A 27929-nucleotide genomic window follows, 5' to 3' on the forward strand; every position below is an offset into this window, starting at 1 on the left:
TTAATTTTACATGTTTTGTGCATGTTACTTTTAGGTCCAATAAGGCCCTTTTCACATATGGCAGCATGTTGTCACCTGTATAAACTCATTACACAAGCAGTCCTCAAAGGGATATGGGAAAGGAAGAACATTGGATGGTGTTAGCCTTCACCAGTGCAAAGTTTGGATCAATTCAATCCAGCCAGAATTTATTAAGCAGCTGCTTTGGGTGCCGGTCATGATGTCAGATGCTAGAGACACAAAGACAAAAGGGAAACACTTTGTGCTCTCGTGAAACATATTCTACAACATGTACATGGATAAGATAAGTATATACAAAGAAAATGGATTAATTCATTGCTTTCTTTGTATAACAAACATTTATTATGTACCTTTTGTCTGTGGAACACTAGGGGAGATAATAGAGTTTAGATGAGATGGCTGTTACCCTGAGGAAGCTTCCAGTCAGGCTGGTAACCAGACTGCAGTGGGAGGTTAGATGTCAATATCACATAAAACAAGAGGATGCATTTGACAATTTTATCAAAATAAAGACATAGCAGGATCCATTTCTAGCAAGGAGAGAGTGTTTGCAGAACATCTTCTCGAACGGTGTCACTGCTACAGAAATGATACCTGGGGAGGTAAAAATGAAACCATCAGTGGGTGGCATACCTCTGGTGAGACTCCAACTGATTTCATTATTGGGCTGGTCAGGTGGCTCCTTTGTGTTTTGTGGATGTAGGTGGCCAGCGCTAGAGGGCAGTCAACAGACCTCAAATTCAAAGCCCATCACTAAGTGCCTTTGGGCAAGTCACCGCCTCCCAAGGCCCTCCTCTACTATGTGTAAAATAAGATGGTTGAACTGTATGGCCTCTGAGGTCCTTTCCAAGTCTAGGACTGTGGGCCCATTATCAGTAAGTAATATATTATAAAACCCATTCATTCAGCTCCCACTCTTTCTGCAATCTGTGAACTCACACTCGAGTGTTCCTAATCCTTCCCACTTTGGGGGAGGAAGGTTCAGACATGTGATTCCATGATGGAAGCAACTTTTGGTATGGAAATTCTTCCCAGTCATTCGGGCAACTGTCACTACTGGAAGAGGCAGGTGTCTGTTCAATTTGCATCTGTCTAATCTATTACTGAAGAAGGAAAAAAATTTCTGCTTCATGTTTTGGGTCTAGTCTCAAGTCAGTAGTTGTGTGCAGCAGAAAGTTAAAGATTGGGACTGGGCCAGTGATTTCACTGGAATAAAGAACTCCTTGATGAAGAAGCTCCCTCAGGCAATGCAGCACCAGCCCCCCAGTCTTTGTAATTTATGGTTTTAGAGAGTTGCCTAAGGCAGTGGTATCAAATTCAATTTGTACATAATCATGCCTGCAGTTTTAAAAATGTAATATTATCTGTGCTTTATTCTATCTGAACTATTTTGTTGGAGGCAGCTAGATGGCACGGTGGATAGAGTGCCAGCCCTGGGGTAAGGGAGACTCATCTTCCTGAGTTCAAATCTGGCCTCAGACACTTATTAGCTCTGTGACCTTGTTCAAGTCACTTAACCTTGCTTACTTTGGTTTCCTCAACTACAAAATGAGCTGGAGAAGGAAATGGCAAACCATTCCAGTATCTTTGCCAAGAAAATCCCAAAAGTGGGTCATGAAGAGTCAGACACTACTGAAAATGACTGAAAAACAACATATCTATTTTGCTAAATATTTCCAAATTACATTTTAATCTGCTTTGGGCCCCACTAGGAAGAGTTATGGACTGGTCACATGTTCAACTCCTCTGACCCAGAGTACTGAGATGTCTCATGAATTGTGTAGGGTCACACAACCATTATGTGTCAGATATAAGGTTTGAACTCAGGTTCTCTTGGCTCTGAGGCTGGCTATGTATCTGTTGTTGTTTAGTAATTTTTCAGTCCAACCCTTTGTGACCCATTTGGGGTTTTCTTGGCAGCAATACTGGAGTGCTTTGACATTTTCTTCTCCAGCTTATTTTACAGATAAAGAACTGAGGCAAAGAAGGTTAAGTGACTTACTCAGTGTCACACAGCTAATAAGTGTCTGAGGCTAGAGTTGAACTCAAGAAGATGGTTATTCCTGACTCTCGCCTGGGAACTCTATCCACTGTGCCACCAAGCTGCCAGCTAATCTAAACATTAGGCTATGCTATATTCCCTCTCATGCCAGCAGAGGGCTGCTCAAGTGAAGTATTCCTTGAATGGTTCTGCAGGGCCCGAGTTCTTCATTTTATTCTTCATACATTAGGATCACCAGTGTTTTCCTGAGGTTTCTTTCCCACTTCCCTGAGTTTTTCAAAACTCAAAGGAGACCAGGAGTGCTAATTTTGTAGTCACCGAGGAAGGGAAGTATAGGGTGGTATATGTGGCAACAGGTTCTTCCTCTCACTGGAACAACTTTAAAGCCCTAGGGAGTAGGTTAGATACAGTCTTGAGTTAGACCATGGTGGGCTGAGATTGACCAATTGGTGGTAGTTAATCTCCTGGGGAACTTCATTGTGAATTAGTGAACTTCTATGTTTAAAATCCTCTTTTCATGTAATATAATCTAGGCCTGCTGTGAGTGGAAATTATTTTTTATGGACTTCATTTACAAGTAAGTTTGCAGCTGTATTAGTTTACAATTTACATTGTATTTAAAAGAAATTTGTCTGTTTCTTTACATATAACCTCTCATATGATAATCTCCAACTTCCATGCCTTTGCATTTGTGGTCCTTAATGCCTGGAAGGCACTCCCTCCTAACCCCTGTTTCTTTGAATTCTTGATTTCCTTCTATGTTCAGATCAAGAACCACCTTTTGCATAAAGCCTTTTTGGAGTCCCCCACCCTCCATCCCAAACCACTCAGCATTCCTTTTCCATATATTCTTTAAATTGAACTAAAAAAAATTTAATGAGTACTGTTTTGTCTTTCTCCCACTCCCCCACCTCTGTTGCCCAGAAGGAACAAAAGAAAAACAAAATCCCCATGTCAAATATGCTTAGTCAAGCAAAACAAATTTCCACATTGGCTCTCTGTCTCTGTCTCTCTGTCTCTCTCTCTCTATGTGTGTGTGTGCATTGTCTTTCCCTGTTAAAATGTAAGCTCCTTGAGGGCATGGTCTGTTTTACTTCTCCCTTTATATTTCCAGCACTCAGTCCAGGGCCTGGCACAAAGCAAAGCACTTAATAAATGCTTGTTGATTGACTGAACTCTGAGAGGAGTTCATAGTCATAGTTGATAACAGGCTAGCCTTGGAATGCAGAAGAGATAGATGTATTCTCTTCTGGACATATCCTGTTCCAGGACATAACCTGGATGTGCCTCAGTGGGAAAATCATTTAGCCTCTCATTATCCCAAGCAACTCTCGTAGCCAATGAGCATTAGTAGAGTTTCTACTCTTTTTTTTTTTTTTTGCTTTTTGGCAGGGCAATTGGGGTTAAGTGACTTGCCCAAAGTCAGACAGCTAGTACATGTGTCAAGTGTCTCAGGCCAGATTTGAACTCAGGTCCTCCAGGGCTGGTGCTCTACTCACTGTGCCACCTAGCTGTCCCAGAGTTTCTACTCTTAAAGTTCTTCAGGCTGATAATATCATAGGATCAGACACACTTCTTCCCAAAACAACAAGACAATGTATAATTCAGACTTTCTTCAAAGTTAGACTTTACTCTTTCCTCATTATTCACTATTCTGGTTTTACCATAGACATTTCCTCCCTATTACTTGCACTGGGGTTGACCAAGTTCATAGAAACTGGCCTAAGAACTGATAAATAAAGCTACAGTTGAGTACCAAAAATTGGTCAACAAAGAAACTCTGCTCAGGGGAGACTCAGGACACCTGAAAAATTCTATTCTAATGCCAGTTCTGTCACAGAACTTCTCTAGGACTTAGTTTACTCACCTACAAAAGTGAAAGAATCAGATTAGATCAACTCTCAGGGCCCTTCTAGATCTAAACCTATCCTTCGGTGAGAATAATGAATCATTTTGCCTTCTCAGGACTTTATGTTCCCTTTATTTCCCCCTCAAACTGCTATATCTTTTCTAAAGTCAAACCAAAGAGGACTGCTATTTCCCAAAGGAAGAATTTGATGATTCAGGGCCAGGCTCCCACCTCATATCATATTCTCTAATGCTATGAGCTTTCACATCTTCCCATCAAATAAATTTGAATAATGAATAATAATATTATGATGCCTGGAACTGGAGTCACTGACTTCCCAGTGGTGCTTCCTAGACATTCTCCATAGCATCTATCAGATGGCATTTCACCCTGGTCTAACCTCATCGTTGCTTCTTTTCTAATCTGTTATTTCTTGCTGTTAGCCAATAGCTTCTGTTGAGCCACATGGTCTTAGTGAATTGTCATTTGAATTCCCCCCCCCCAAAAGCAGGAAAATAGACAAATACACATGGTCAAAGAGTTAACTTGAGTTAGGAGAGACACGAGTTTGAATCCTGTCATTTACTAACTAGCTGAGCAAATTAGTCAACCTCTCTGGATCTCAGTTCCTTCATCTGTAAAATGGGGCCAAAAGATTGCATTACCTACTTCACAGGATTGTTGTGAAGAAAAAAAGAAGACTGTAAAATTTAAACATTAAACTTAATAAACTTAATAAAATTTAAATTAGTAAGTCTAATTTAAGGATCAGTCATTATTTCCAGAATGTACATACTCTGTTCCGTCTTCACCACTTTGCACTGTGACCTTTGAAGCCCCTAATTTGGGCCAGAAGAGGTCGATGATGTTGTTGTACCAAAGGAATTTCACCTGCTCCACTTTTCCCACATTGACGTCAATGTCAATCTCCTTCTTATGACTTGCACCTGGCCGGAGGGATCCCCTTAAAGTGGAGAAGCATGGAAAAGGTCATGCCAATGAACTGTGCTATTAGGAAAGCTGGAAATTTACTGCTCCCCCCAAACTCACTGGACATGGGTAAGCCTACTACAGTTGCGGGTTGGTTCCTGGCTGTGTATTGAATGATTTTATAAGACCAAAAACATATTTTCCCAGAACTCAGCTTGGAAAATGATAGGATGCTATTTTCCCCACTGCCCAAGTCTCTCCTTAGTAATTGATATATGGTTGGAAAGGGTATTAATCCTTTAAGGAACCAACACCCAGTTAGACAGTGTAGGGACACACTTATCTCTGCCTTACATTTTAAAATACGTGTCATAAATCATTCTGGAATTATTTGCATGGCACCAAAGTTGTGACCAGAAATTTTTTCAAAGTAGGATGCTGACTTCATACAAAAGTGAAAATGTAAATTAAAAATATAGTTATTTTTTCCGCTTATAATATATGAATGCTTCACTTTAAGAAAAATCTTATATTCCTAAATGAGAACTTACAAAATAGGTAAGTTAGAAGGTATTTGTTCTAACAGGATTAACTCCAGAATTCCCCTAGCATACATTGGGCAAGTCCCTTCTCTTTAATAGGTTTTAGTTTTTTTCATCTGTAAAAGGAAGGGGGTGGACTAGAGCATGGATTCTTTAAATTTTTTTTGTGACACAAAACTCTTGGTGAAGCTGATGGTGCCCTTCTCAGGAAAAAAAAATGTGTTAAATACATTTTTAAAAATACAGAGGATTACAAAGGAAAATTATAAAAGTTTTTAACATTCAATAATACCTGGTTGAGAACCCTAATACTAGACGAAGCCACAGTTTCTTTTCTCACAGGTATAATTAGGTCAGACTGAATGGAGTCATTGCAAATTCAGTGGGAATGGAGGGTAGAAGTGGGTGGACAGTTGGAGAACTGTCCAACCGTTGAAGGGGAGATGTGTGGATGTAATTGAGATTTGAGTCAAAGATTTTCACCTTCTGGAGGACTTCAAAGAATGGAATAGCAGTATACAGAAGAGGAAGTGTGGAAGCCCTCCCAAGGAGGAAGTACCTAATACCATACCGAGGTTGTCACCTGGGAAAGATTACTGTAGACTTCGTATTGGCTATTGTTTGTGACTCTAATTATCTACAATCATCACTTTTCTGCATTGTTTCTCCATCTCTAAGACAAGCTGGGTCTGGACCAAATGGCATCTTCCCTCTCTGAAATTCTATGGTTCCATTTTTTAAATTGTTTAAAAATTAATTTATGTATAAGCTTTCAAGAACATCTCTATTGGGCAAAGCAAAGTATTTAAGAATGGAAAAGAATAACTTAGTATGTAGAAAAGAATGACTATTTTACTTGAATATTCAACTTACTTGAAAATATCATATTGTCTTGAAATGCCGTTACTTCCATACAAAGCAATCCTGATATACCCATGCAGTTTTTTCCCCCCAGAGAGTCTGACTGATACTCTGTATCTCCACCCTGCCCAAAGAAAACACATTAAGGTCACCTGTTTATCATGTCAAAAAGATACTTGTATCATATCTCTTATTTCTGGAGTTAAGATAGGGCTTTGCCCACTAGTCAACAGACATTTATGTATGGATGGATTTTCTACTGATCCATTAAGAGAAGACTTATAAGAGTTGGAACATAATGATGAACTTACTCATTTCATTACCTTTCTATATCCCCACTGCAAAGTCAAGCCAGTAAAAAAAAAGGGGGGGCGGAGAAATGGTGGCTCGGAAAAAAAATAAGTTTACACACAAGGATTATAAAAATGAAATAATAAACCAAAAAAGAAACTCACTACTAAAGTTAGCATTGTCCCCAGTGTTCAGGAAAAATGTCTGCCCCAATGCTTTTGTTTTTTCCTTAAACTGGTCAGCATAGTGACCCATCCTTGGGCATCCTTCAGCTGGACAAGGGAAACATGCATCCTGGTAGGTGAAAAGAAATTAATTTGTTATGAAATGTAGTTTGTTGAGTCATTTATTTGGCATATTTGGTGATCACCCGCTCTATGCGGGGTAAGATGTACTTTTCCTAACAACAACCCTATGATGTAAGTAGTACAAGTAATATCATCCCCATTTTACAGGTAGGGAAACTGGAGCAAAGGGGGCTTTAAGTGACTGGCCCAAGGTCACAGAAAACAGCATTTAAATTCCCTTTTGTCTCTGGCATGCACTATGGACTAACGGTTTGTCTATGTCACTGTCCTTATCCACAAAGTGGGAAAAATAGTAGTATCTAACTCATGGGGTTTGGGGGAGAATCAAATAAGATAGTATACATAAAACATTTTACGAGACCTAAAGTGCTTGCTATATAAATGTCTGCTATTACTATTGTTATTCAGCCCACAAAAGCTAGTCAGCTTTCTGTTTTTCCTGTTCCTCCTCGCCCTCTTTCCCACCCCCCACTTTGACCTACATCTCCAGTTGACCTCCATAGGACAGGATTATGTGTTTCCAACTAGACGATCAACCCCATGAAAATAAGGATATGTCTTATGCTTTCCTTATATCCTTCGTGGTGCCTAGCACAGTGCTGGACCCCAGTCTAGCAACCAATATATAAGCATGCTAAATAAAGTGCCAACCCTGTGCCAGTACTATATTAGCTGCTTGGGACATAAATACCATAAAAACCTGTTGACTCGTTAGATAGATGACTTATATTGACCTTCACACACATACAAACACATACAAACACACACATACACACACACACACACACACACAAACACGAAGTGACTGAGTAGAATCAGCCATGGTTTGGGAGAAGTGAAGGCTAATCAGTATGACGAAAGAGACTTGAAGCTATATTATATGGGGAACAGTTGAAGAAACCAGTACATTTATCTTTAAGAAGAAAAAGCTCAGGGTAGCAGCATGGTTCCTGCCCTAAAGTACATGAAAAGCTATGAAGTAAGAGAGAGATTTGACTGATTCTGTTTAATTTCAAAGGGCAACACTCGGAAAAGTGAGTGGAATTTATAGGGAGGCAGATGAGAGCGAACAGGAAAGTATTTGTAAGCACTAATCCAAGCTGTCCAGAAATAGATTGTGCCGCCACTGGAGAAGTTTCCTGTAACTGATGGATAGGCCATTTGAGCACCTTTCAGGGGCATTGTTGAAGGGATTCCTGCATTGCATGAAAAGCTGAACTAGAAAGTCTCTAAAGTTAGTTCCAACTCCAAGATTCTGTGATTCTGTGAAAGTCAAAGTAATTTGGGAAATGGAAAAATGTACATTTTTCATATGGTTCTCTTGCCAGTCTTTTAAGAATAAATATTAAGAATCACTTTTAGAGTTGACTCCCATCATGTTGTCAGAGATGACTTTGATAGGGTAGGTAGATCTATGGCCTTTGACTGGCTTCTTTTTTCTCCCTCTGTCACAAAACTATGGTGCCCACGGCAAAGTTAGTAGGAGTGGAGGGTGGTGGTAATACAAAGAACAGTCAAGTATATTCAGATATAGGAGGGATAGCCCGTCCTTTAGGGATTTTGATCTCAGCTGAGAGCACAGCCAATGACTCCCATTTTTCGACCTCTGGGGAAGGGTAGAGGGAAGACAGAAGGTGAAAAGGCGCATTGATGGGGGAAGGCAGGCCCTGAGAGATGGGTATGACCCTCAGGTATAGCAGACTGAAGGTTATGAGGCATGTGAATGGTGGCCCAGGGCAGTACACTCCTTCAGTGTCAGCACACTAGGGCCAGGCTCCATTTGTTAGTTCTAGTTATGAGTCAGCAGAAGCAGCTGGGTAGCTCAGGGGATAAAGAGTTGAGCCTGGGGTCAGAAAGACCTGAATTCAAATCTGGCCTCTGACATTTACTAGCTGTGTGGCCCTGGGCAAGTCATTTAACCTCTGTTTGCCTTATCCACTGGAGAAGGAAATGGCAAACCACTCCAGTATCTTTGCCCAAGAAAGCCCCATGCACAGTACTGTTGTGTTATGGTCCATGGGGTCATGAAGAGTCAGACACTACTGAACAACAAGAAGTTAGAAGTTTCCCCCCCTCCAATTTCATGTTCATAGCCAATTTCCTTTGCTACCCCACTGGGACTGGGTCAGTTTGATCCTCCATTATGTGATGTTTTTTGAGTTCTTGTCTTACGATTATATGCTTTTGAAATTTTCCCATACAATTATTTTGCTTCCATCAGTCAAGATGATGGGGTCAGTAGCTGGATTATAATTTATATATCTTTTGTTTTATTTTAATTTTTGTTGTTGAGACTTGTATTGACCTTGCGTGATTTCATTAAAGAGAGAATGCTCTCCACCAAAGATGAAGCCTGCATGTCATTCTGTATTTCATAGTCTTAGAATTATGCGACTTGACCATGGTCACATAGCTAGTATATGTCAGAAGCAGGCCTTGATCCTAGGTCTTCCAAAACTGGACCTATATCCCAACTTTTACGGGAAACCTTTCCCACCCCTTCTTAATTCCAATGTCTTCCCTCTGTTAATTATTTCCTATTTATCCTGTATGTAGCTTGCTTTGTAGATGTTTGTTTATATGTTTTCTCCTCCATTAGATTGTTAGTTCCTTGAGGGCAGGGCACTGTCTTTTGCCTCTTTTGGTACCCCCAGCACTTAGTGTAGTACCTAGCAAGTAGTAGTAGAGATTTAATATTATTAACTGTTTAACCTAAATCCAACTCATAATTCTATCTTTCTGTTCTTTGGTAGAACAAAATTATGTTCTGTGAAGGTGGTGTGTCTTGGAGTTAAAACTCACATTTTGTGGATAGATCACTTACCGAGTTGAAAACGTCATAGGAAGTACAGGGATAACCAAGAAAGCCATCGGGTTGTAGGATGCTTTCAGAATAATATTTATAGCTTCGCAAGTGATTGCAAGCTACAAAATCACGTGACCCTAGGGAGACAAACTTCAATTAAACTCAGCAAGAATGCAGCTTTATTTTCCCATTAAAGAATCTGACCAAGGCAGTATGAGTTTGGTATTTTGTTTGTTTGTTTTTGTACTTTGAGTTATTTACACAATTCCTAGGTCAGCGTCAGAATTTTTATATATGTTACAATAATTGTAAATTATAGGGTTTTTTTTCCAATTCCTTTACATTCAAGTGTATTTGCAGAATTCTTAAGGGACCTGTAACTATTTCTAGCCTCCCGTAACTTGAATTCAAGCTGTGCCTACTCAAAGCTAAAATCACCACTTGAAAAGTAAAAACAGCCATCAAATGGATTGTTTTGTCTACATGACAGCAAACAACTGCTTTGATTGATTTTTCCACCTCTAAGTAGACTGATTTGACCAATATTTTTTTTAATTTTTTTGACCAATATTTTTGACCAACATGCAACTGCAGTTTAGGAAATTCATTCATTCAACAGATATTATCAAACATCTATTATGGAGAGAGCTTCAGAAGACATAAGCCGATGTGGGAAGTGAACAGCTAATTAACAGGATGATATTTAAGAACAGGACTTGGATTTCTCAACTATGGTTAAAAATAGAGGCATGACAGGCTCATGGCCAGAGATGGAGAACACCTAGAGGGGGCTAAGAATGTAATTCCTTGGAATCATGCAAATATAAAAAAAGGGTTTAGTCTGAAAAGGAAGGAGGAGGAAGAGAAGGAGGAAAATGGAAAAGAGGAGAGAAAACTGCCTCTCTCTTTTACGTGTGTGTGTATGTGTGTGTGTGTGTGTGTGACTAAACTAGTTATCATAGAGGATAAAGACAATACAAGAAGAAAAATAACATTAGAGATGCTGAGCAATTCAGTCATATATAAAGTTTCAAGAATCCAAGAAAGGAGTCAGCGTGAAACTCATAGCCTCAAATGTCTATACACAAATAAACAAAGTATAGATAACTAATAGAGTGAACTAGATATCCTAATGTAAGAAAGCAACTTAGACATCATAATTATTACTGAAATTGTCTAGGATAGGACATCACTGGAGTCTAGCTCAGGAAGGATATGCCTTATTAAATTATATAGGTAAAAACTCAGTGATATGGTTAAAGCATGAGGTGGGGCAGAGTTTTATTATAAGGAAATCCAGAAACTAGATGGGGGAGAGTTGGTAGAATCTTCAGGGGCCTTGGATTATAGATTACACCTGCTAGCCCTATTGTGCCATGAATCTGGACCTTTTATCTAAAATACTTATAAACTCCGGGTCCATAGGAAGGTAGTTGCCTGATAGCCTAGAAACTTCTAGAGCTTTTCCTCTTTTTGTATCTCAGGACATAAAACCACTTACAAATAGAATCACCATGATTATCGCCATAATTTTTTTTGTTTTTCTGTCACTTTCGCCAATCAAATTCCAGCTATTAAAATTACCTTTTATTTTCACTTTCTCTTAGAATGCTAGAGCTGGAAGAGACCTTAGAAACTGTGAAAAAGACAGACACCTCAGAGGTTAAAAAGTTAGATTCCCTCATTTTACAAAAAGGGAGACTAAGGTGAAAGGAGGTCCAAAGAAATAAAATAACCTGTCAAAGGAAAACCCAGTAGAAAGGAACAGGGCCAGGATATAAGAATCTGTGGCACAGGTATGAAACAAGAGAGGCACATTTAGATGGCAGTTGATCTGAAAAAGATATAGGGCTCCTAGTGGGATACAAGTTCAAAATGAATTAATTGTGAGTCCATAGAAGTCAGCATCATCCAAAGAAGGTGGTGAGCCCTTAAGCTGCATTGGCAGGTCTAGGGTTAAAAGCATGAAAGTAATACTCCATCCAGGTGACATATATTGTGCTCTGCTAGCCGGATCACACTAAGAGTATTGTGTTCATTTCTGAGCACAATAATTTAAGAAGGCCATTGGCTAGATTTTTGAATACTTGAGGAAAGCTATCATTTCTTCACCCTTTTCTCCCTAGTCTTCTTCACTCTGAACATCTTCAGTTTGTTCCCTCAATTCCAATATGGCATGTTCTCAAAGCCCTTCACCATTCTGTCACCCTCCTCTGGACCCAACTTGCCAATGGCCATCTTGAAATGTAAAAGAGGCACTAAGTTAGGTCTCTTTGGCCCTAGAGGGCAGAGTTAAAGCAATGGGTAGAAGTTACAGAGGCAGGTTTAGGTTTGCTGTCAGAAGCACTCCCTAACAACTCCAGCTATTCTGCAATGGGATAGGCTGCTCTAGAAGGTGGTGGGTTCTCCTGATTGGAGATCTACAAGAAAAGGCCAATAGGGTTGCAGAAGGAATTCTTAATCAGGCTCAAGGTTGACTATGCATTCTGAGCTCCCTTCCAACTTTGAGATCCCATCAACCTGGGAATCCAGGTCTTACAACTCTAGGTCTAGGGAATCTTTCTGATACATCCTTTTGAAAGAAGCTGCCAAATGAGTTATTTATCCTGGATGCAGGCCACACCTGGGAAACATCCCAGATTCTTAAATGGGATTTCTTTTCCATCATCTAAGGAAGGATACTTAAACATTGTCCATTTTCACAGAAAAACACACTCCAACCCCTCTGCAGCTCTTGCTGCCCAATAACTTCCAGTAAGAAGATGATCTGGCCACCACTACCATCACTTACTACACAACAGAACCCATTTTATGCTTGTTTCCTTAACCCAAAATTGCTGCCCAAGGATCCAGTAAGAAAGAGAAAGTGGATTAGATTGTTCCCTGGTGCCCAGAACTGGTGACTCTAAGCCTCACACAATAGACCCAGACTTCAGTTTTAATGTTTGTGCCCACTTGAAATTTCTTCTGTAATTAAGGCCATGTTAATTTCTATTATGTATGCCCTGTTCATCATTTGCCCAGAGTTAGGGACCATTGTTGTCACTCGACTTTCCTTTCAGAAAGGGCTAAGTAGTTATTTGTTTTCTGGTTCACATAATCACCTGGAATTAATCACCTGGTATAATATTAAACAGCCTCATTTGGTGGGGGAGGGGCAAGGTACTGTATACCTCAGTAGGTAATGCTTTTTATTTTTTTTTTTGGCCCAGTCCTGAGATTTCATCGGTAGGAGGCATTCCCAGTGAAGAAATTTCATCTATCACCGCAGGTTAGCAACTCGTCTGTAATGTATAGTTACCAACAGTTGCTCAGAGCCGTGAGAGGACTAAGTGACTTGCCTAGAGTCATAAACACAGAGAGTATGTGTTAGTGGCGACACCTGAGCTCATGTTTTCCTGACTCCAAAGATAACCCTCTATCTACTGTATCACATTTTCTCACTGAGTGGAATTAAGCATGTGAGATACTACAACGTAATCTGGGCCAAATGAGATGTTGCTGAAGAATGGCAAAAATATAACAAACTGTTTGTTCCCAAGATCATTGGCTCTCTTCTAGTTTTCTTTCTGAGGGGTTCTGATAGAAATTCCAAGAAGGTTATTCAGTAGACTAAAGCCCATCTTAGGGGAAAACATTAGCTTTTCTTCTGTTCTAGTAATATGTAAACTCCTTAAGGGGAAAGCCTGTATTTTGTCTTTGCATCCGTATCAACTAGCACTGTGCTTTGCCCGTAGTAGGTACTGGTTTAATGCTTATGGAACTGAACTGAATTATGAGGTCACCGAAGACACACAGGTCAGGGATACTCATTGATGCCTGCTTATTCACCCAGAGGTAAGGTTGGACCTACTTTTGAGTGTATGTTTTCAGTCAAATGTAGATGAAATAGTGGGGGGGGGGGGGAGGGGCAATGATCTAGAATCTGAATTCAATTAAATTCAAATTCAAATCCAAGCCTTGCCACTTCTTAACTGGGTGACCACTGGTAAGTGCCTTAACCTCTCTAGGCTTCACTTCTCTAATCTTTAAATGAGGCAGTTAAACTAGACAACTTCTAAGGTCCCTTTAATAACTCCATATCTATGGCACACTACCAGGATGAGACATAATATTTATCTGTGCCAAGAGAGAATTCTGGCTGCCATTAAGGGCAGCCCATAAATTTTTGCCATCTTCTAAAATGGAGAAGTCATTATCTTCTTTGTTTGCTTAATATACATACCTTCCCATATTCCATTTATATCAATAATGGTCGAAAGGATATTTTTCTTACATCCAGGCATTTGTTTTCCACCATTTGGAAAGAAATCCAGATGTCCCACAGTTTGGCTCATTCCGAAACCTAAAATGGATAAACAGATGCTAAGTTACTGTTAGGTTCTGACTCCCAGACCCCTTGTCAGGAGTTTAACTACAACTGGTCCCAATTATAAGAATCAAGGTGAGATGCTCACCCAGGTTTGGAATCATAGGAGCAGCGTCTGTGTGAATTGCATCAACAAACATGGCATCACTGGGATCTAATCGGACTTCTTCTGGAGTATTCTGGAAACAAGGCTCAGCTGGATCCAAGCCTAGAGGAAAAATGTCATAAACAATTGTTCTCTACTTGAAGAAAATCAGAGATTCAACCACCCAGCCATGCTCACAAAATAGTCAGGTCACTATATAATGTTTAACACTGTTAAAGGTCTCCAGTTTTAAAAAGGGTACTTTTAAATAGCAAGAGTTCTCCTAGGATATTTAAGTGTTTGTTTACAGATCACGATTTAAAACCCTGAAGAGATCATCTGCTCCAAAGCTTACATTTTACAGATGAGAAACCTAAGGCTGACGAGTTGTTTGCCCATGGTCATGAAGGCAGTAAGGAGCAAAGTGAAGATCCAAAACCAGAACTTCTTCTGGCCAATCCAGAGCTCTTCCCATAGTAACACGCAGTTACAAATAAGGGACTTTAAATTTTATCTAGTCCAACTTTCCTCATCTTATCACTAAGGAAAATTAAGCCTGGACAACAGAAGTAATTAGCCCAAGGTCATATAGGAGTTCTTGGCAAATCCAGGATTAGAACCTGGGAATCCTCACTGCTTCCACTCAGCCTCTTGGTCTCTCTGCTTGAGTTCTCTGACAGAAGACTGGTCTAGAGAAACTTAAACTGTTAGGAGGTTCTACCAACTGAGTAGCAATTAGACATAAGGATAGAAATGTCTGTGAACAGCACCTCACTCTGCCCTCCCCCTGCTTTTTTCAGTCTCAGCCAGATCAATGGAAACAGGGAGCATGTTAAATGCTTGATTGACTTAGGTCTATTATCAATCAATGATCCTTCCCTGAAAACCTGGCTACAATAATTACAATATTTTTCCTGCCTTTTATTTTTTTAAAATTTTTTTTTCGGAGGCAGAGATGTTTATTTGAAAAAATGAAATCCACAGTATGAATTTGAATATGTTTAAAACTTGACAAAGAAACAGAAATATGGGAAATTGCTGGTGTGAAGATTCTTCTTGTGGGCCCTCAATTTTGCTGAATCAGATCTATGTCCTGTGTACTGTACTATTTACAGTATTCAGTCAACAAATACTAACTCTTTAAAGGGACTTCACAAAATATTTCTTGTGCTTTGTAGATAGTCAGGAAATATATATATACATACATATATATACATATATATGTATTATATATAGTTACTGTTGTTAAAGGTAATGTCAGAGGAGAAGGCAAGGTTTTTCTAGCATTTCTTTCTTTTTTTTGCAGCAACTATATATAACCGTGTATGCAATATTTTGTACCTGTAGTCTCATCTTTTCAAGGAATGGAGGAAGGTACTTTTTTCATCTCTTGGAGGCTAGGATTGGTTGTTAACAATTTTATGACACTTGCCTTCACTGTGTGTTCTTTTTTTTTTAAACATTTTTGAGTCATCTATATTTTCCTGGTTCTATTTTACTGTGCATCAGTTCACATAAGGATACAGGGCTTCCCATGTTCTCTGAGTTTCTTTTTTATTTCCACTTAGTAGTAGTTTATTTTTTCCAATTACACGTAAAGAGAATTTTCAACATTGTTTTATAAGATTTTGAGTTCCAATTTTTTTCTCTCTCCCCTCGCCCCTCCCCAAGAGGGCAAGCAATCCGATATAGGCTATACATGTACAATTGTATTAAACATATTTCCACATTAGTCATGTTGTGCGAGAAGAATCAGAACAAAAGGGAAAAACCACAAGAAAGAAAAAAAAGAGAGAAAATAGTATGCTTTGATCTGCATTCAGATTCCATAGTTCTTTCTCTGGATGTGGATAGAATTTCTCATCATGAGTCTTTTGGAATTGTCTTGGATCATTGTATTGCTGAGAAGACCTAAGTCTATTAATGCTGGTCATCACACAATGTCGCTGTTACTGTGTACAACGATCTGATTTTGCTCACTTCACTCAGCATCAGTTCATGTAAGTCTTTCCAGGTTTTTCTGAAATCTGCCTGCTCATCATTTCTTATGGAACAATGGTATTCCATTACATTTATATACCACAACTTGTTCAGTCATTCCCCAATGGATGGGCATCCCCTCAATATCCAGTTCTTTGCCACCACAAAAAAGAAGCCACCACTGTTTTTGTACATCTAGGTCCTTTTCTTACAATCTCTTTGGGATACACACCTAGTGGTGGTATTGTTGGATCAAAAGGTATGCACAGTTTTATAGCTCTTTGGGTATAGTTCCAAATTGCTCTCCAGAATGGTTGGATTACTTCACAACTCCACTAACCAGACATTACTGTTCCAGTTCTCCCATATCTTCTCCAACATTTATTATTTTCCTTTTTTGTTATATTGGCAAACCAGATAGGTGTGAGGTGATACCTCTGAGTTGTTTTAATTTGCATTTCTCTAATCAATAATGAATTAGAGCACTTTTGTCATATGACTATAGATAGCTATAATTTCTGCATCTGAAAACTGCCTGTTCATATTCTTTGGCCATTTATCATTTGGGGAATGACTTACATTCTTATAAATTTGACTTAGTTCTCCATTCATTTTAGAAATGAGGCCTTTATCAAAGACACTGGCTATAAAAATTGTTTCCCGGCTTTCTTATTTCCTTCTGATCTTGGTTTGCCTTCTATTTTTGATGTGAAAAAGAAGCAAATGACAAATCAACATATCCACCCGGTGTTTGGTCTTTTTAAACATAGCTTCCAGGATAGCTCATAGGCTCAGTGTAGATTCATGCCATCTTTCTACCTCTCCTATGCTCCCAACCATAGACTGGCAAAATGATGCCTACAGTGATGAGCTGAGGCACCATGAGATTCTAACTTGCCTTCTGAATCCTCAAGATGCAATGAATCACATTAGAGACGTTTTCTTTTGGAAATCTTCTTCTCCTCTTCCTCCTCCTCCTACCCATTTCACGTCCCAGCATCAGGCTCCACCACAGGCAATATTAGAGTTTTCCTGATAGAGCACCGGGCTGAATTAAAAATCTTGTCCCTTACTTGTAGTGTGACCCTAGACAAGTCATTTAAACTTTCTTAACATCAATTTCTTCAACTATAAAATGGGAGTACTAGTAGAATTAACTTCACAGAGTTGTTGTGAGAATCAGGCAAGACTCCCTTTGTAAAGAACTTCCCAAACCCGAGAGTGATAGATAAACTCTATCATCAATCGTCATCGTCACCCCCTCTTCAGCATACCTGTGATCCTACCGACTTGGCCTTGGAGTCTCCTCCCAGCCTCCCCAGCAGCATGAGCTCCCAGGCTGTGACCAATGATGTGAACGTTAGAAGGAGAATATCCAAACTCTGTCTGGGAGAAAGGAGAGCTTCTTCAAAGGGCGGCGCTGTCTTTCTGGCGTTCATTCTCAACCCTAACTAGGACTTGACAACTGGGGCTTTGCATGAAGGTACCAACAAGTAGGGGAGCAGGAAATGCTTCTTTGAGCTACCTTATAAACCTCACAGTTCTCTTCTAGCCTCAGGCCATCTGATAGAACTGTTCCCCAGCTCCATCCTAGCCCTAGGCTGCCATCCCCAGTGTTTCCAATGTCATCAAGCCAAGTCAATCTCAGGACTTACTTTCTCATGCTGCCATATTTAGGTGCTCCCTAACCAGGGCAGATGGCCCGTGTAGGACCACCAGGGGCCAAGAGATTAGTGTTATGCAGACTGGCTAGGATTCTCACCAATTATAGCAGGTACCGGTCCCCCCTCCCAGAATTCAACAAGTATGTTTTAAAAAGCAATTTGGGTGCTCTCTCTCTCTCCCTCTCCCCACTCTCTCTCCTCTCTCTCCTCCCTCTCTTTCTCTCTTCTCTCTCCCCTTTCTCTCTCTCCTTTCTCTCTCTCTTCTCTCCTTTCTCTCTTTCTCCTTTCTCTCTCTCCTTTCTCTCTTTTCTTTTTCTCTTTTCTCTCTCTTTGTCTCCTCTCTCTCTTTCTCTCTCTCTTTCTCTGTCTCTCTCTGTCTCTCTCTGTGTGTCTCTCTCTGTCTCTGTCTCTGTGTGTGTGTGTGTCTCTCTCTCTCTCTCGTCACTCCCCCTCCATATTCAACCACCCTCCATCCCCCAGAGATCACAACCTCCTCCTGTTACACTGAAATGCTGACTGCAGCAGAATGCCCACCCTTAGTTTGAAAAAAAAAATACAAAAGGGAATACATTAACAAGCAGCTGTATTCAGCCTCAATCTTAAGGACTGATGGTAGCCTGTCAGGGTTGGTTCCCTGGGCCTATGTCCCCATCCCCCTCTTTGCCTGAGTCCACCCTAAACTTGGGGCATTGTTAGCTGAGGAAAGAAGAAACCAGATGGGGCTGACACTGGGGATGGGGGATGGAAAAAAAGGACAAAAGTGTACTCTACCTAGTCGAACTCATAAAATCAGTCTCTTTCGTAGACCCGAATGCTATTCTTGCTGTCTGGAAATGCTAATACTGCTGACCAGTGGCAGATTAGATCAACTGCAGGCCTGACTGCAGGGCCCTTCCAAAATATTCCAGACATTTTTCTAATAACTCTCTGAAAAGTCAGCTATCTTCTGGACGTCTCATACTATCTTTAAATGTACCCCATAAATGTGAGTTATGGTTACAATACAAATACTGTCTGTAACTTGTTAGTGTGCTCAAAGAAAGACATTCCAAGGAGTCTTGTTTTACTTGTGCTGTGGAACTAGGGAGGTTAACTCTTATACTCCCAATGGAGTCTGATGGGAACTAAGAATTGATAGAGCAGACTTGGACACATTTGTCCCCAGAGAGATTGATCTGGAATTCAACTATGGGCCCTTTGGGCAGGAAGGATATAAAAATAGTTTTTTGGTTTCAGATCTGGGGAGGGAATTCCAATGACCATAGGGAATTTCCTCGATGACTGCTTTAATCTCCTTGTCAGTGGCTTTTACCTTTCTAATTTTTACCACCTTGAGGACCATTTTTACCTAGGGATTGTGGGACATATTTTTATTCAAGGAACTTTATCTAAACCCTCTGGCACTGAGTGAACCATCACACCAGACGTGAAATGGTGACCATGACCACTGAGGAAGGTTGACTCCAGATACCATATAAGTTTTAAGAACAAATATGTCCTACTGCACAGTCTAAAGAAGGCAACTTACTGATAGTACATTGATCAGATAGGCCACTTCAGCCCCTACTACTCGGATGTTGTTCGTTGCTTGTATATACCTCGTTCTTGAACCCTTTTTCCAGTCAACACAGATGCAGTTAACTTTTTCCACCTCAATCATTTTCTAGGGAAAACATAGAACAGTAAAGAAATCAACCAAAAATGCATTCCTATAGAAGTATACAATGTGCAGTGAGTCATAGGCACGTAATGGCCAGATTACCTTAACATCTTTTCCTTTGACAGAGCCAAACTGGGGTGGTGTTTGTTTTGCAACAGCATTCGTTCTTTTAAAAAAAATTTTCCCATAAATATTTTTCTTGCTTCAAGGGAACAACTGAACAATAGGGATGTTCATGCTCAAACTTTTGATCTAACTTTGGTTAGGCAATAATTCTCTTTCCACACATATTTAGGATACTTGGGAACTTCAGATCAGGTCATAAACAGATGTAACTCTGGGAGAACTCCAAGAGTGTGACGTAGGTTGAGAGATTTATGGTGACTGAGTGGGAAGCAAGTAATAGACTCATAGAATGTTAGAGATATAAGAATCTTAGAGACCAGTTCTCTCGATTCCTTCATTTTACAGATAAGGAAACAGAAGTTCAAACAGGAAGTACTCAAGATTTCATAGAATTTTGGAGCTGGGTTATATCCAAGAAATCATACAGTCCGACTGGCTCATTTCACAAATAGAGAAATGTAAGTCCATGGAAGTGATGAGATTTGCCCAAGTTTGACAGCAAGGACAAAAACCTGAGAGAATGTCATAGATTGATAGAGGATGGAATGCCAGTTCCTTGAGAGCAGGGACTGACTGGATCACAAGAACCTGGCATGGCGGCTGGCACAAAGCAAATAATAAATGCCTGTGGATGGGTTGGTTGATTGACCTCATATCTCTTTATCATGTCCCTAAATCGATTCTCTTCCTATTGAATTAAATTGCCTTTCCTGAAAGGAAATTGCTAACTAGACAGTTGAAGTCTCAGGCCATAACCCAACTCATTTTTTAATTTACTATTTACTATTAATTTTAATTTACTATTACTATTTAATCTACTATTTCCCTGTTAATATTATTAACTACTTTCTATGTGTGGGTGTTTGCTCCAACGGAAAACACCATGTAAAATATTTCTGTGACAGGTTATAATCAGTTGGGGCAAAAAGGGGGACTTTTGTATCATTAGGCATGGCCACAGACAGTAGTAAAATTAAAGCGAATGTAAGATTTCAGAATATGCCATACCATTGTTCCCCTTCCCACTATCCTTTTTAATTGCCAAAACAAAAAAAAACCCCAAAATTCTGGGGCTCTTTGGCTCAGTTTATTCCTATGAGGAGAAAGAAAGGAGGCAACTGTCAGAAACTTTCCCTGCTTCTGACTCTAGTTTGCTCAACTTTATCTTTCTCTGATGAAGGCCAGAACTGTGAGCCATAGACAAGTAAGCCATAATAAAGTTTGCTTCCAACTAGACAGGCAGTCAGCTCCAGTTTGTCAATGCAAACATTTTGTAGAGTTCTTTGAGATCTGAGAATGCTTTGGAAATATCTCTGATTGAATTGTTAGAATATTCTGGACCTAAGGATCATCCTAACTATAGCTCATAATCACACATTGAGAAAAAATCCGTCACCTGGAGGCCCACATTCTCGTACTGAGCTTGTGCATGGTCAGCTTAGCTATTCTTAGACTTCAATTCACTTCAGTTCAATATATTTATGAAGTGCCTGCTGTGTTGTAGGCACGGCATGAGGTATTGGGACATATGGCCCATCACCAGGCTTATATTTGAACATTTTGAATCTTGTTTTCCATTGGCATAGCCTTTGTGAACACAGCATCAAACCATGTCAAGGTGGGCACCAGCATCAGATTATAATGGAAGCTTGCCTATCTAGCATTTGTCACAGGTCACCTCACTTGATTTTCATGCCAACTCTAAGGGGTAGGTAGCACAAATATTATTATCTCCACTTAAGAGAAAAAGAAACTGGTTCAGAGAGGTCAGAAAATCATGGATTTAGAGCTGGAAGGTACCTTAGAGGTCCTCTACCCTCATCCTCTCATCTTCCAGATGAGCAAATGAGGCCAAGGGAAGGCAAATGACTCATCCAAGGTCACATAGCTAATAAGTAGCATTTCAGGGGCTCAAATATATGTGTTCTTACTTGTAACACAAAGCTCTCTGTACTCTCTTATGACACACTCCTTATATTAGCCCCCTCTGCCTGGGACAATGCACTATCATGTCAAGAAGTACAAAGGAAATTTTGGTCATCTGGGCAGGGAGCCATTACTAAGTTAATGGGAAATGAGAATGGCAAGGTAAGGGAAAAAAGAATTTTTAAGAAGTTGGTATTAAGGAAGAATTGGCAGGAAGAACTGCTTCTAACGATTGCCAGATGAATACAGAGCAACTGCCCTTGTTCTATTTAGAAAGAGAAATGAAGGAGAATTGAGTCTGATTGAGAGGAAGAGTCAAAGAATTACCATAGTACTTGCAACCAGAGGATCTGAATCATTCTAGCCTTATGAGCCTTGGTACTTTGTCAGCAAAATGAGAGTCAGACAACATGATGTGCATCTAAGTTACCTTTCAGTTCTAACACCTGGGAGGAGTTTGTAGTGGTTAACGGGAGGAACCTAGGGGTCGGAGAGGAATTTTAAGATTTACTTATGCTTCTGAGTTGAGAGATTTGGAATTAGTCCTACACCTATTACACAATCATTAGATTATAAACTCGTTGAGAGCAAGGTCTGTCTTTTTGCCTCTTTTTGTATCCTCAGTACTAAGCACAGTGTCTGACACACAGTAAGTGCTTAATATTTGTCTATTGACCGAATAACTGACCCTCTGCGGCAGACTAGCCAGTGCAAAAATGACCCTCTCTCACTGTGGCTGTTATTCAGGTGACCGGTAAATCTCCGAATTCATCAAGGGCTGCTTCTGGTAGTCTGTGCCCCGAAACTGGACATAGCTATTATGATCTTAGGCGCTCTGTAGTTCCTTTACAATTTGTGCCCTGTGACATGGACTATTACCCTCACCACTGAGCTGTCCAGATTGGTCTGGGGCAGATTTCTTCAGCCTCATAGCTACACAGTGGCTGTTTGGGCAAGAGTCACTTTGAAGACTACGAGATATGTAAGAGATAATAAATTGTGAGAAAATGGGGAATTACTTATCCCCAATTATCCTGATATATTACCATTAGTGATATAAAAACATTATTCAGGGACAAAAGTTTTTCAAAGGATATTTCATTTGTCAATCCCAGGGCTATCAAAGTAGGGGCACTGAGCCGTACTCTTGAACCTATTCCTTGGAAGCTGATGGAAGCTCTGTTGCTTCAAGACTTTAAAATAAAAACCTATACATCAGATTTCTGCCTCCTACCTTGCACATGTCTGTTAACCAGGACTCTTCCCCCTTGTCTATGAAGCCATGGATAATGAAATGAGTCTTCCGATCTGTTTTGAAATTTGAAGCCTCAATGGTAAATGGATCATCTTGAAGGATAGTCTGTTTGAAATGAAGGGGAATAGAAATTAAGCATTGCTTTTCCTAAATCTGTGGCCGATCAATCTTGCAGATTAGTTCATAGACCTAAAAAAACTAAAGACATGAGTTCAATTCCTGGGATGGACAGTTTATTGTAACCTGTCCCTGGTCACAGACTGCACCCCTCATCCTGAAAATCTATCTTTGGAATGCAAGCTCTTGGTCACAAGGGAGACTTGGCAAGATTCTGTAGATGGCTCCATGTAACCTCATTCCACTGCTGGAAAAATAATTTAAAATTCAGGTCCTACTGCAGGAAGAAGGGTAGGAATGAAAAGAGTAATGATATCACATTAAGCTTTCCAAACCCTATCCACAGGGATAAAAATAAAGGATCTAGGAGACCTAAGTTAAAATATAAAAGGCAAAGTCATCTTTTGGCCTTAGACATGGGAGCTGAATGAATCATTGGACAGCTATATAGAAAGACAGATGGACACTGTGGTCACATGGATGGATGAGAAGGTGGATAGGTACCTCGATATTATGGAGAAATTAATATCCATTGCATTCAGAACTCCTGATCCAACCACAAAACCTTTGTTATTGCATCCCATTTTGTATTTTAAGGATTCAGTTGATGCTGTTAAACATGTGAGAAGCCATACAAGAAGATTGTATGTACTATGTTTCCTCCAACTCAAGAGAAGAGAATAACATATAATGCAAAGGACAACTTTCTGTCTTATAGTAAACTATTACTCATGTCTCTTCTGTATGACCCTCAAATTCCACCTGGGAACCATTTTACTTCTTCTATTCTATAGACACAAGAAACTAGGTCAGGCCCAGTTCAGAAAGAGCCAGGGACAGAAACACTGACTATGCAAATGTGACCATCTTCCATTTACAAGGAGAGGTATTGTTTTTATTGTAACAAGGCCCTCGACAATCTGGCTATCAGCAATCTTTCCATACTTATTTCATGTTATTCTTCTTTACGTGCTGTACATTTCAACCAACTTTTATAGCAGCGATTCCCCAAACTTGTGTCTCTTTCTTATCTCTCTACCATTCTGGGTTTACACTGCTTTCTCTCTTCCGCCCTTCAGAATCCCTAATTCCTTCAAGGCTCAGTTTGGGTACCACCTTCTCTTTGAATCTTTTTTGCATACCCTCAATTATCATGCTCTCCCTTTCCTTAAATTACCTCAAATTCATGGCTCTACTTTACATGTCATGTCACCCATGTGGAATGTAAGCTCCTTGGAGGCAGGAATTGTTTTTGTCTATTGACAGTGCCCTGCATGTAGTAGGACTTAAGTTTTAGTTTGGTTTAACTCTATGTGCCTGAGTTATATTTCACACAATAGCCCATAATAAAAAGGGCAGACAATAGACTCTGCATCCAAGGTCTTTTTAGAATCAAAGTAGGGCTCCTTGAAATACCAACCCAAGCCCCCTGAATACATGTAAGGGCTTGTTAATAGAGCATTTACTAGTCAGAAATTGGAATTGCTAGGGACATCAGAGACCATTTACTCCAATCTCTTCATTTTATAAATGAGGAAACTGAAGCCCAGAAAAAGAAAATTATCTACCCAACATCACGAAGTATCAGAGCTAGGATGAGATCCTGTGTCCGCTAGTGCCATGCTCAGGGCTCTTTCCACAATACCATGATTACTATGATGACTTCCACTATTATAATACCACTACTGCTTTGACATCAAAGAGAAATAATCTTTTAATTTCCATGAATTAATCTTACTTGAAAGTTGTTTGGATTTTCATTAGTGTAGAGAAGGAAACGGACATCTATATCCTCAGGAGACCAGGGAAGTACTTTAAAAGGTCTCTGGAGTGTTCCAGACCATGGTTTGTCATTTGAAAAACAGCCAAGCCTTGTAAAACAAATCTCTTTCCCTGTGGTATGGGGATGAAAAGCAAGACATTACTAACTGACATTTATATAACATCTTAAAGTTTGCACTCTCCACATCCAATGTGCAGCATCTCATTTGAGCCTCCCAACCCCCTGTGAGAAAGTTACTACAGATATAATATCTTCATTTTATACATAAGGAAAGGAAGACTCCTAGAGGTTTAGTGATTTGCCTATTGTCATACAGATAGTAAGAGTTCAAAGCAGATTTTGAACCTAGGTCCTACTGCTCTCAAGACTGGCATGCATTGCTTTTCAATTTCAGGTATTCAGAAGGACTAGATAATTTCATTCTAGTCATCACCCTGATAAATGGAATATTTGAAAATAACTAAGGCCAACCTAGAAATAATCCAGGATCGTGGCCTTGAACCCAGACAAATCATTTGTTGTTGGGGTGTTAAAATGGACCTTTCATTTAATTTGAAGTTGATTGAGGATGAGTGAAATTTTCTGTTGCCAGTTTAATCAAGGATTATTCTTACACTTATAATAATAACTCACATTTAAACAGCCAAGTCAACAAGCATTTATTAAGCACCTATCATGTGCTGAGCATTATGTGAAGTGTTGGATATGTTGTTATTTACAAAATTTTTTTCTTCATAGCACCTCTGTGAAGTATGACATACAAGTATTACGATTCCCATTTTATAGATGAGAAAACTGAGACTCAGAGAACTAAAGAAATTTGCTCACAACCACCACTGTAAGCATTTATTAAGTGCTTACTACATGCCAGGCACTGTTGTTGTTTGTCCTTGGTTCTCTAAGAGGACCATGACATCAGTAAGGTGAGGCCATGACTTGCGAGTGAATTAGATTTAAGGGAGGGAAGGCTGTGCAACGTCACCAGCCTCCCTTTCTCCTCCGGAGCCATCTGGGTCCAGTGGCAAGATATAGATCAGGATGACTGGAGATGGCCCAGGATGATACCAGTCACTGTTGATTAATTAGAAGATGATCTTATTCAGACTTATAACAATGACAGCATATACATATACATGTGTTTGTGTGTATATATATGCATATATAATGTTTATATCTCACTTTCATACGTAATATCTCACTTGATCCTCACGATAACTCTGTGATGTAGGTGCTGTTACTGTTTCCATTTTAGGGATGAGAAAATAAGGTCAAGAAAGGTTAAACAATTTACCCAGGATAACATAGCTTGTAAATGTCTGAGACAGGATTTAAACTCAGGTCATCCTCACTCCAAGTCCAGCTCTCTTTCAAATTTGTTACCACCCTACCTTATATAGAGAGACACCTTAATTTTTAAAAATACATAATTTTTAAAAACTGGTTCATAGACTTAGAGCTGGAAAAGGCTTTACAACTCTCCTCCTCTAGGTAGCCTTGTATAATTAATTCTATTTAAGAATATTTATTAAGTGTCTATCCTGTGTGAAGCACTGCTCTAGGTGTTGGGGATTCAAATTTATAAGAAAGAGAACCATTTCCCAATTGAGAAATGATCAAAGGATATGAACATGAAATTCTCAAGGGAAGAAACTCAGGCTAACTATACCATATGAAAAAAATCCTCCAAATCACCATTAACTAGAGAAACGCAGATTAAAGCAATTCTTAGATTCCACCTTACTCCTATTGTATTGGTGAAAATGAAGAATTTTATAAGCTGATGAAGAATGAAATTAGCAGAATGGCAGAAGAACAATTTTTATGATAACAACAATTGTAAAGACAAACAACTTTGAAAATCATCGGAACTAGGGTCAATACAATGACCATCTATGGTTCCAGGGGATCGATGATGAAACATGCTATCTACTTCCTGACAGAGAGGTATTAGGGTGCAGAATGAGACATGTATTTTTGTATATCTAAGGCAGAACATATACCCAACAAAGAGAAAGAGGGATAGAGACAGAACCTTTCAGCATATTTGCATTTAAGAGGCAGGCTTACATTCTAGAAGGAAAAGGAAGTAGAGAAAACAGGAACAGTCAAATAGGTAAGTGAAGAATCAAGAAAATCAGATATTAACTGACACCCTAAAGGAAGGAGTCCAAGGAGGGAGAAAGTCAATGGGGATGAGGACTGAGAAAAGGCCATTTGATTAATCAATTATTCAATTATTCAAACCATACCATATTGATGTCCACCTTTTCCAACTACACCTTAGGTTGGCCCTTCTTTCTTTACCAAAAGAAGCTCTGTGGAAATCCTGGGTCCTGAGCCTTTTTTTGCCTTTGAGTGAACGGGACATTAGTCTATTATCCAGAGCTTTGTTCTTCATTTTTCTGATCTGCACCCCTTTGGACAAAACTGTTAGGTCCACAAAATTTGAATTGATCTTTATATGCCTATGAGATATGCAGGATGAACCCAAGAGAATGATAAATGCTCAGAGTTATCGCCGTAGCTCCAAGAGAAGGCAGACCTTGACTCTCGAAGGAGTGTGTTAAGAATAACAGTTTCTCCTAGATACTGTGGATGTTCCTTCCTTTTGTCTGAGTATCTGACATTTATGTACATCACCTGTAATTTTAATGATAGCCATGGAACCTTTTACTGAAGGTACCTTTCTGAAATGGAATATAGATGCATCACCCTAAATAACTCAAATATCATTAAATTCTACTAAAAGAGATATAAACAGTATGCTTACCTCTCACTGTGGCCAGCAGGAGAAGTGTAATGGTCCAAAGCTGCAGCATCTAAATAAATGAAAACATTTTTACACATATACATGAGTCTTATAAGAGCAAGATGGGCCCCAGAGCAAGGTCTAGTTTACTCTATGTACTCTGAAGTAATATTTCTGATACTTGAAAATTATGTTAGAAATAATTGTGATGTGTATCAGTGTATATACAATAGTACATAAAATGCAATCATAAAATGTTAGAACTTGAAGGATCATAGGCTTGGAGCTAAAAGGGGGTATTAGACATAATTTAATCCAATTTTCTCACTTTACAAGTGAGCAAACTAAGGCATGGGAACAAGGTCAGACAAGTAACTAATGGCAGAACCAGAAATAGAACCTAGATCACCAGCCTTCCAACTTCCTTCCATTATACAGTGTCTCCTCCCTCCTATACCACCCAGTTTCCCTGTAGGAAACATAATTCAAGTTTCTAAGCTTAAGCAAGTTTCCCTGGACACCCTGAAAGCTACAACTTACTGTGTAATCCCAAATGGTTCCACCCACAACTACGTGGCTGGACATGTCTTTTATAATCACCCTTT

General features: G+C 39.5%; 1 protein-coding gene across 1 annotated transcript; it reads right to left on the reverse strand.

Annotated features, from left to right (window-relative positions):
• Positions 1-551: 551 nt before the first annotated feature.
• On the reverse strand, positions 552-27883 carry LOC118829034 (pancreatic lipase-related protein 2-like). Its single transcript, XM_036735963.1, has 13 exons — positions 27865-27883; positions 27346-27394; positions 24531-24685; positions 22655-22780; positions 19237-19371; positions 17319-17430; positions 14068-14187; positions 13836-13955; positions 9629-9747; positions 6661-6790; positions 6218-6329; positions 4669-4836; positions 552-615 (listed from the first exon to the last, which is right to left on the reverse strand). The coding sequence occupies exons 2-13, from the start codon at positions 27392-27394 to the stop codon at positions 552-554; spliced, it is 1410 nt and encodes a 469-aa protein (XP_036591858.1). The 5' UTR covers positions 27865-27883.
• Positions 27884-27929: the final 46 nt, after the last annotated feature.

This window comes from Trichosurus vulpecula, chromosome 8, assembly GCF_011100635.1.
Source record: "Trichosurus vulpecula isolate mTriVul1 chromosome 8, mTriVul1.pri, whole genome shotgun sequence".
NCBI lineage: Eukaryota > Metazoa > Chordata > Mammalia > Diprotodontia > Phalangeridae > Trichosurus > Trichosurus vulpecula.

Coding starts and splice junctions, on each gene's coding strand:
- LOC118829034 (XM_036735963.1), bottom strand. CDS start 27,394: ATGCTGCAGCTTTGGACCATTACACTTCTCCTGCTGGCCACAGTGAGA. Junction 19,372..22,654: donor GGTTAACAGACATGTGCAAG/GTAGGAGGCAGA, acceptor TGTTTTCCCTAG/AAAATGATTGAGGTGGAAAA. Junction 6,791..9,628: donor CCTATGACGTTTTCAACTCG/GTAAGTGATCTA, acceptor TTCACCTACCAG/GATGCATGTTTCCCTTGTCC.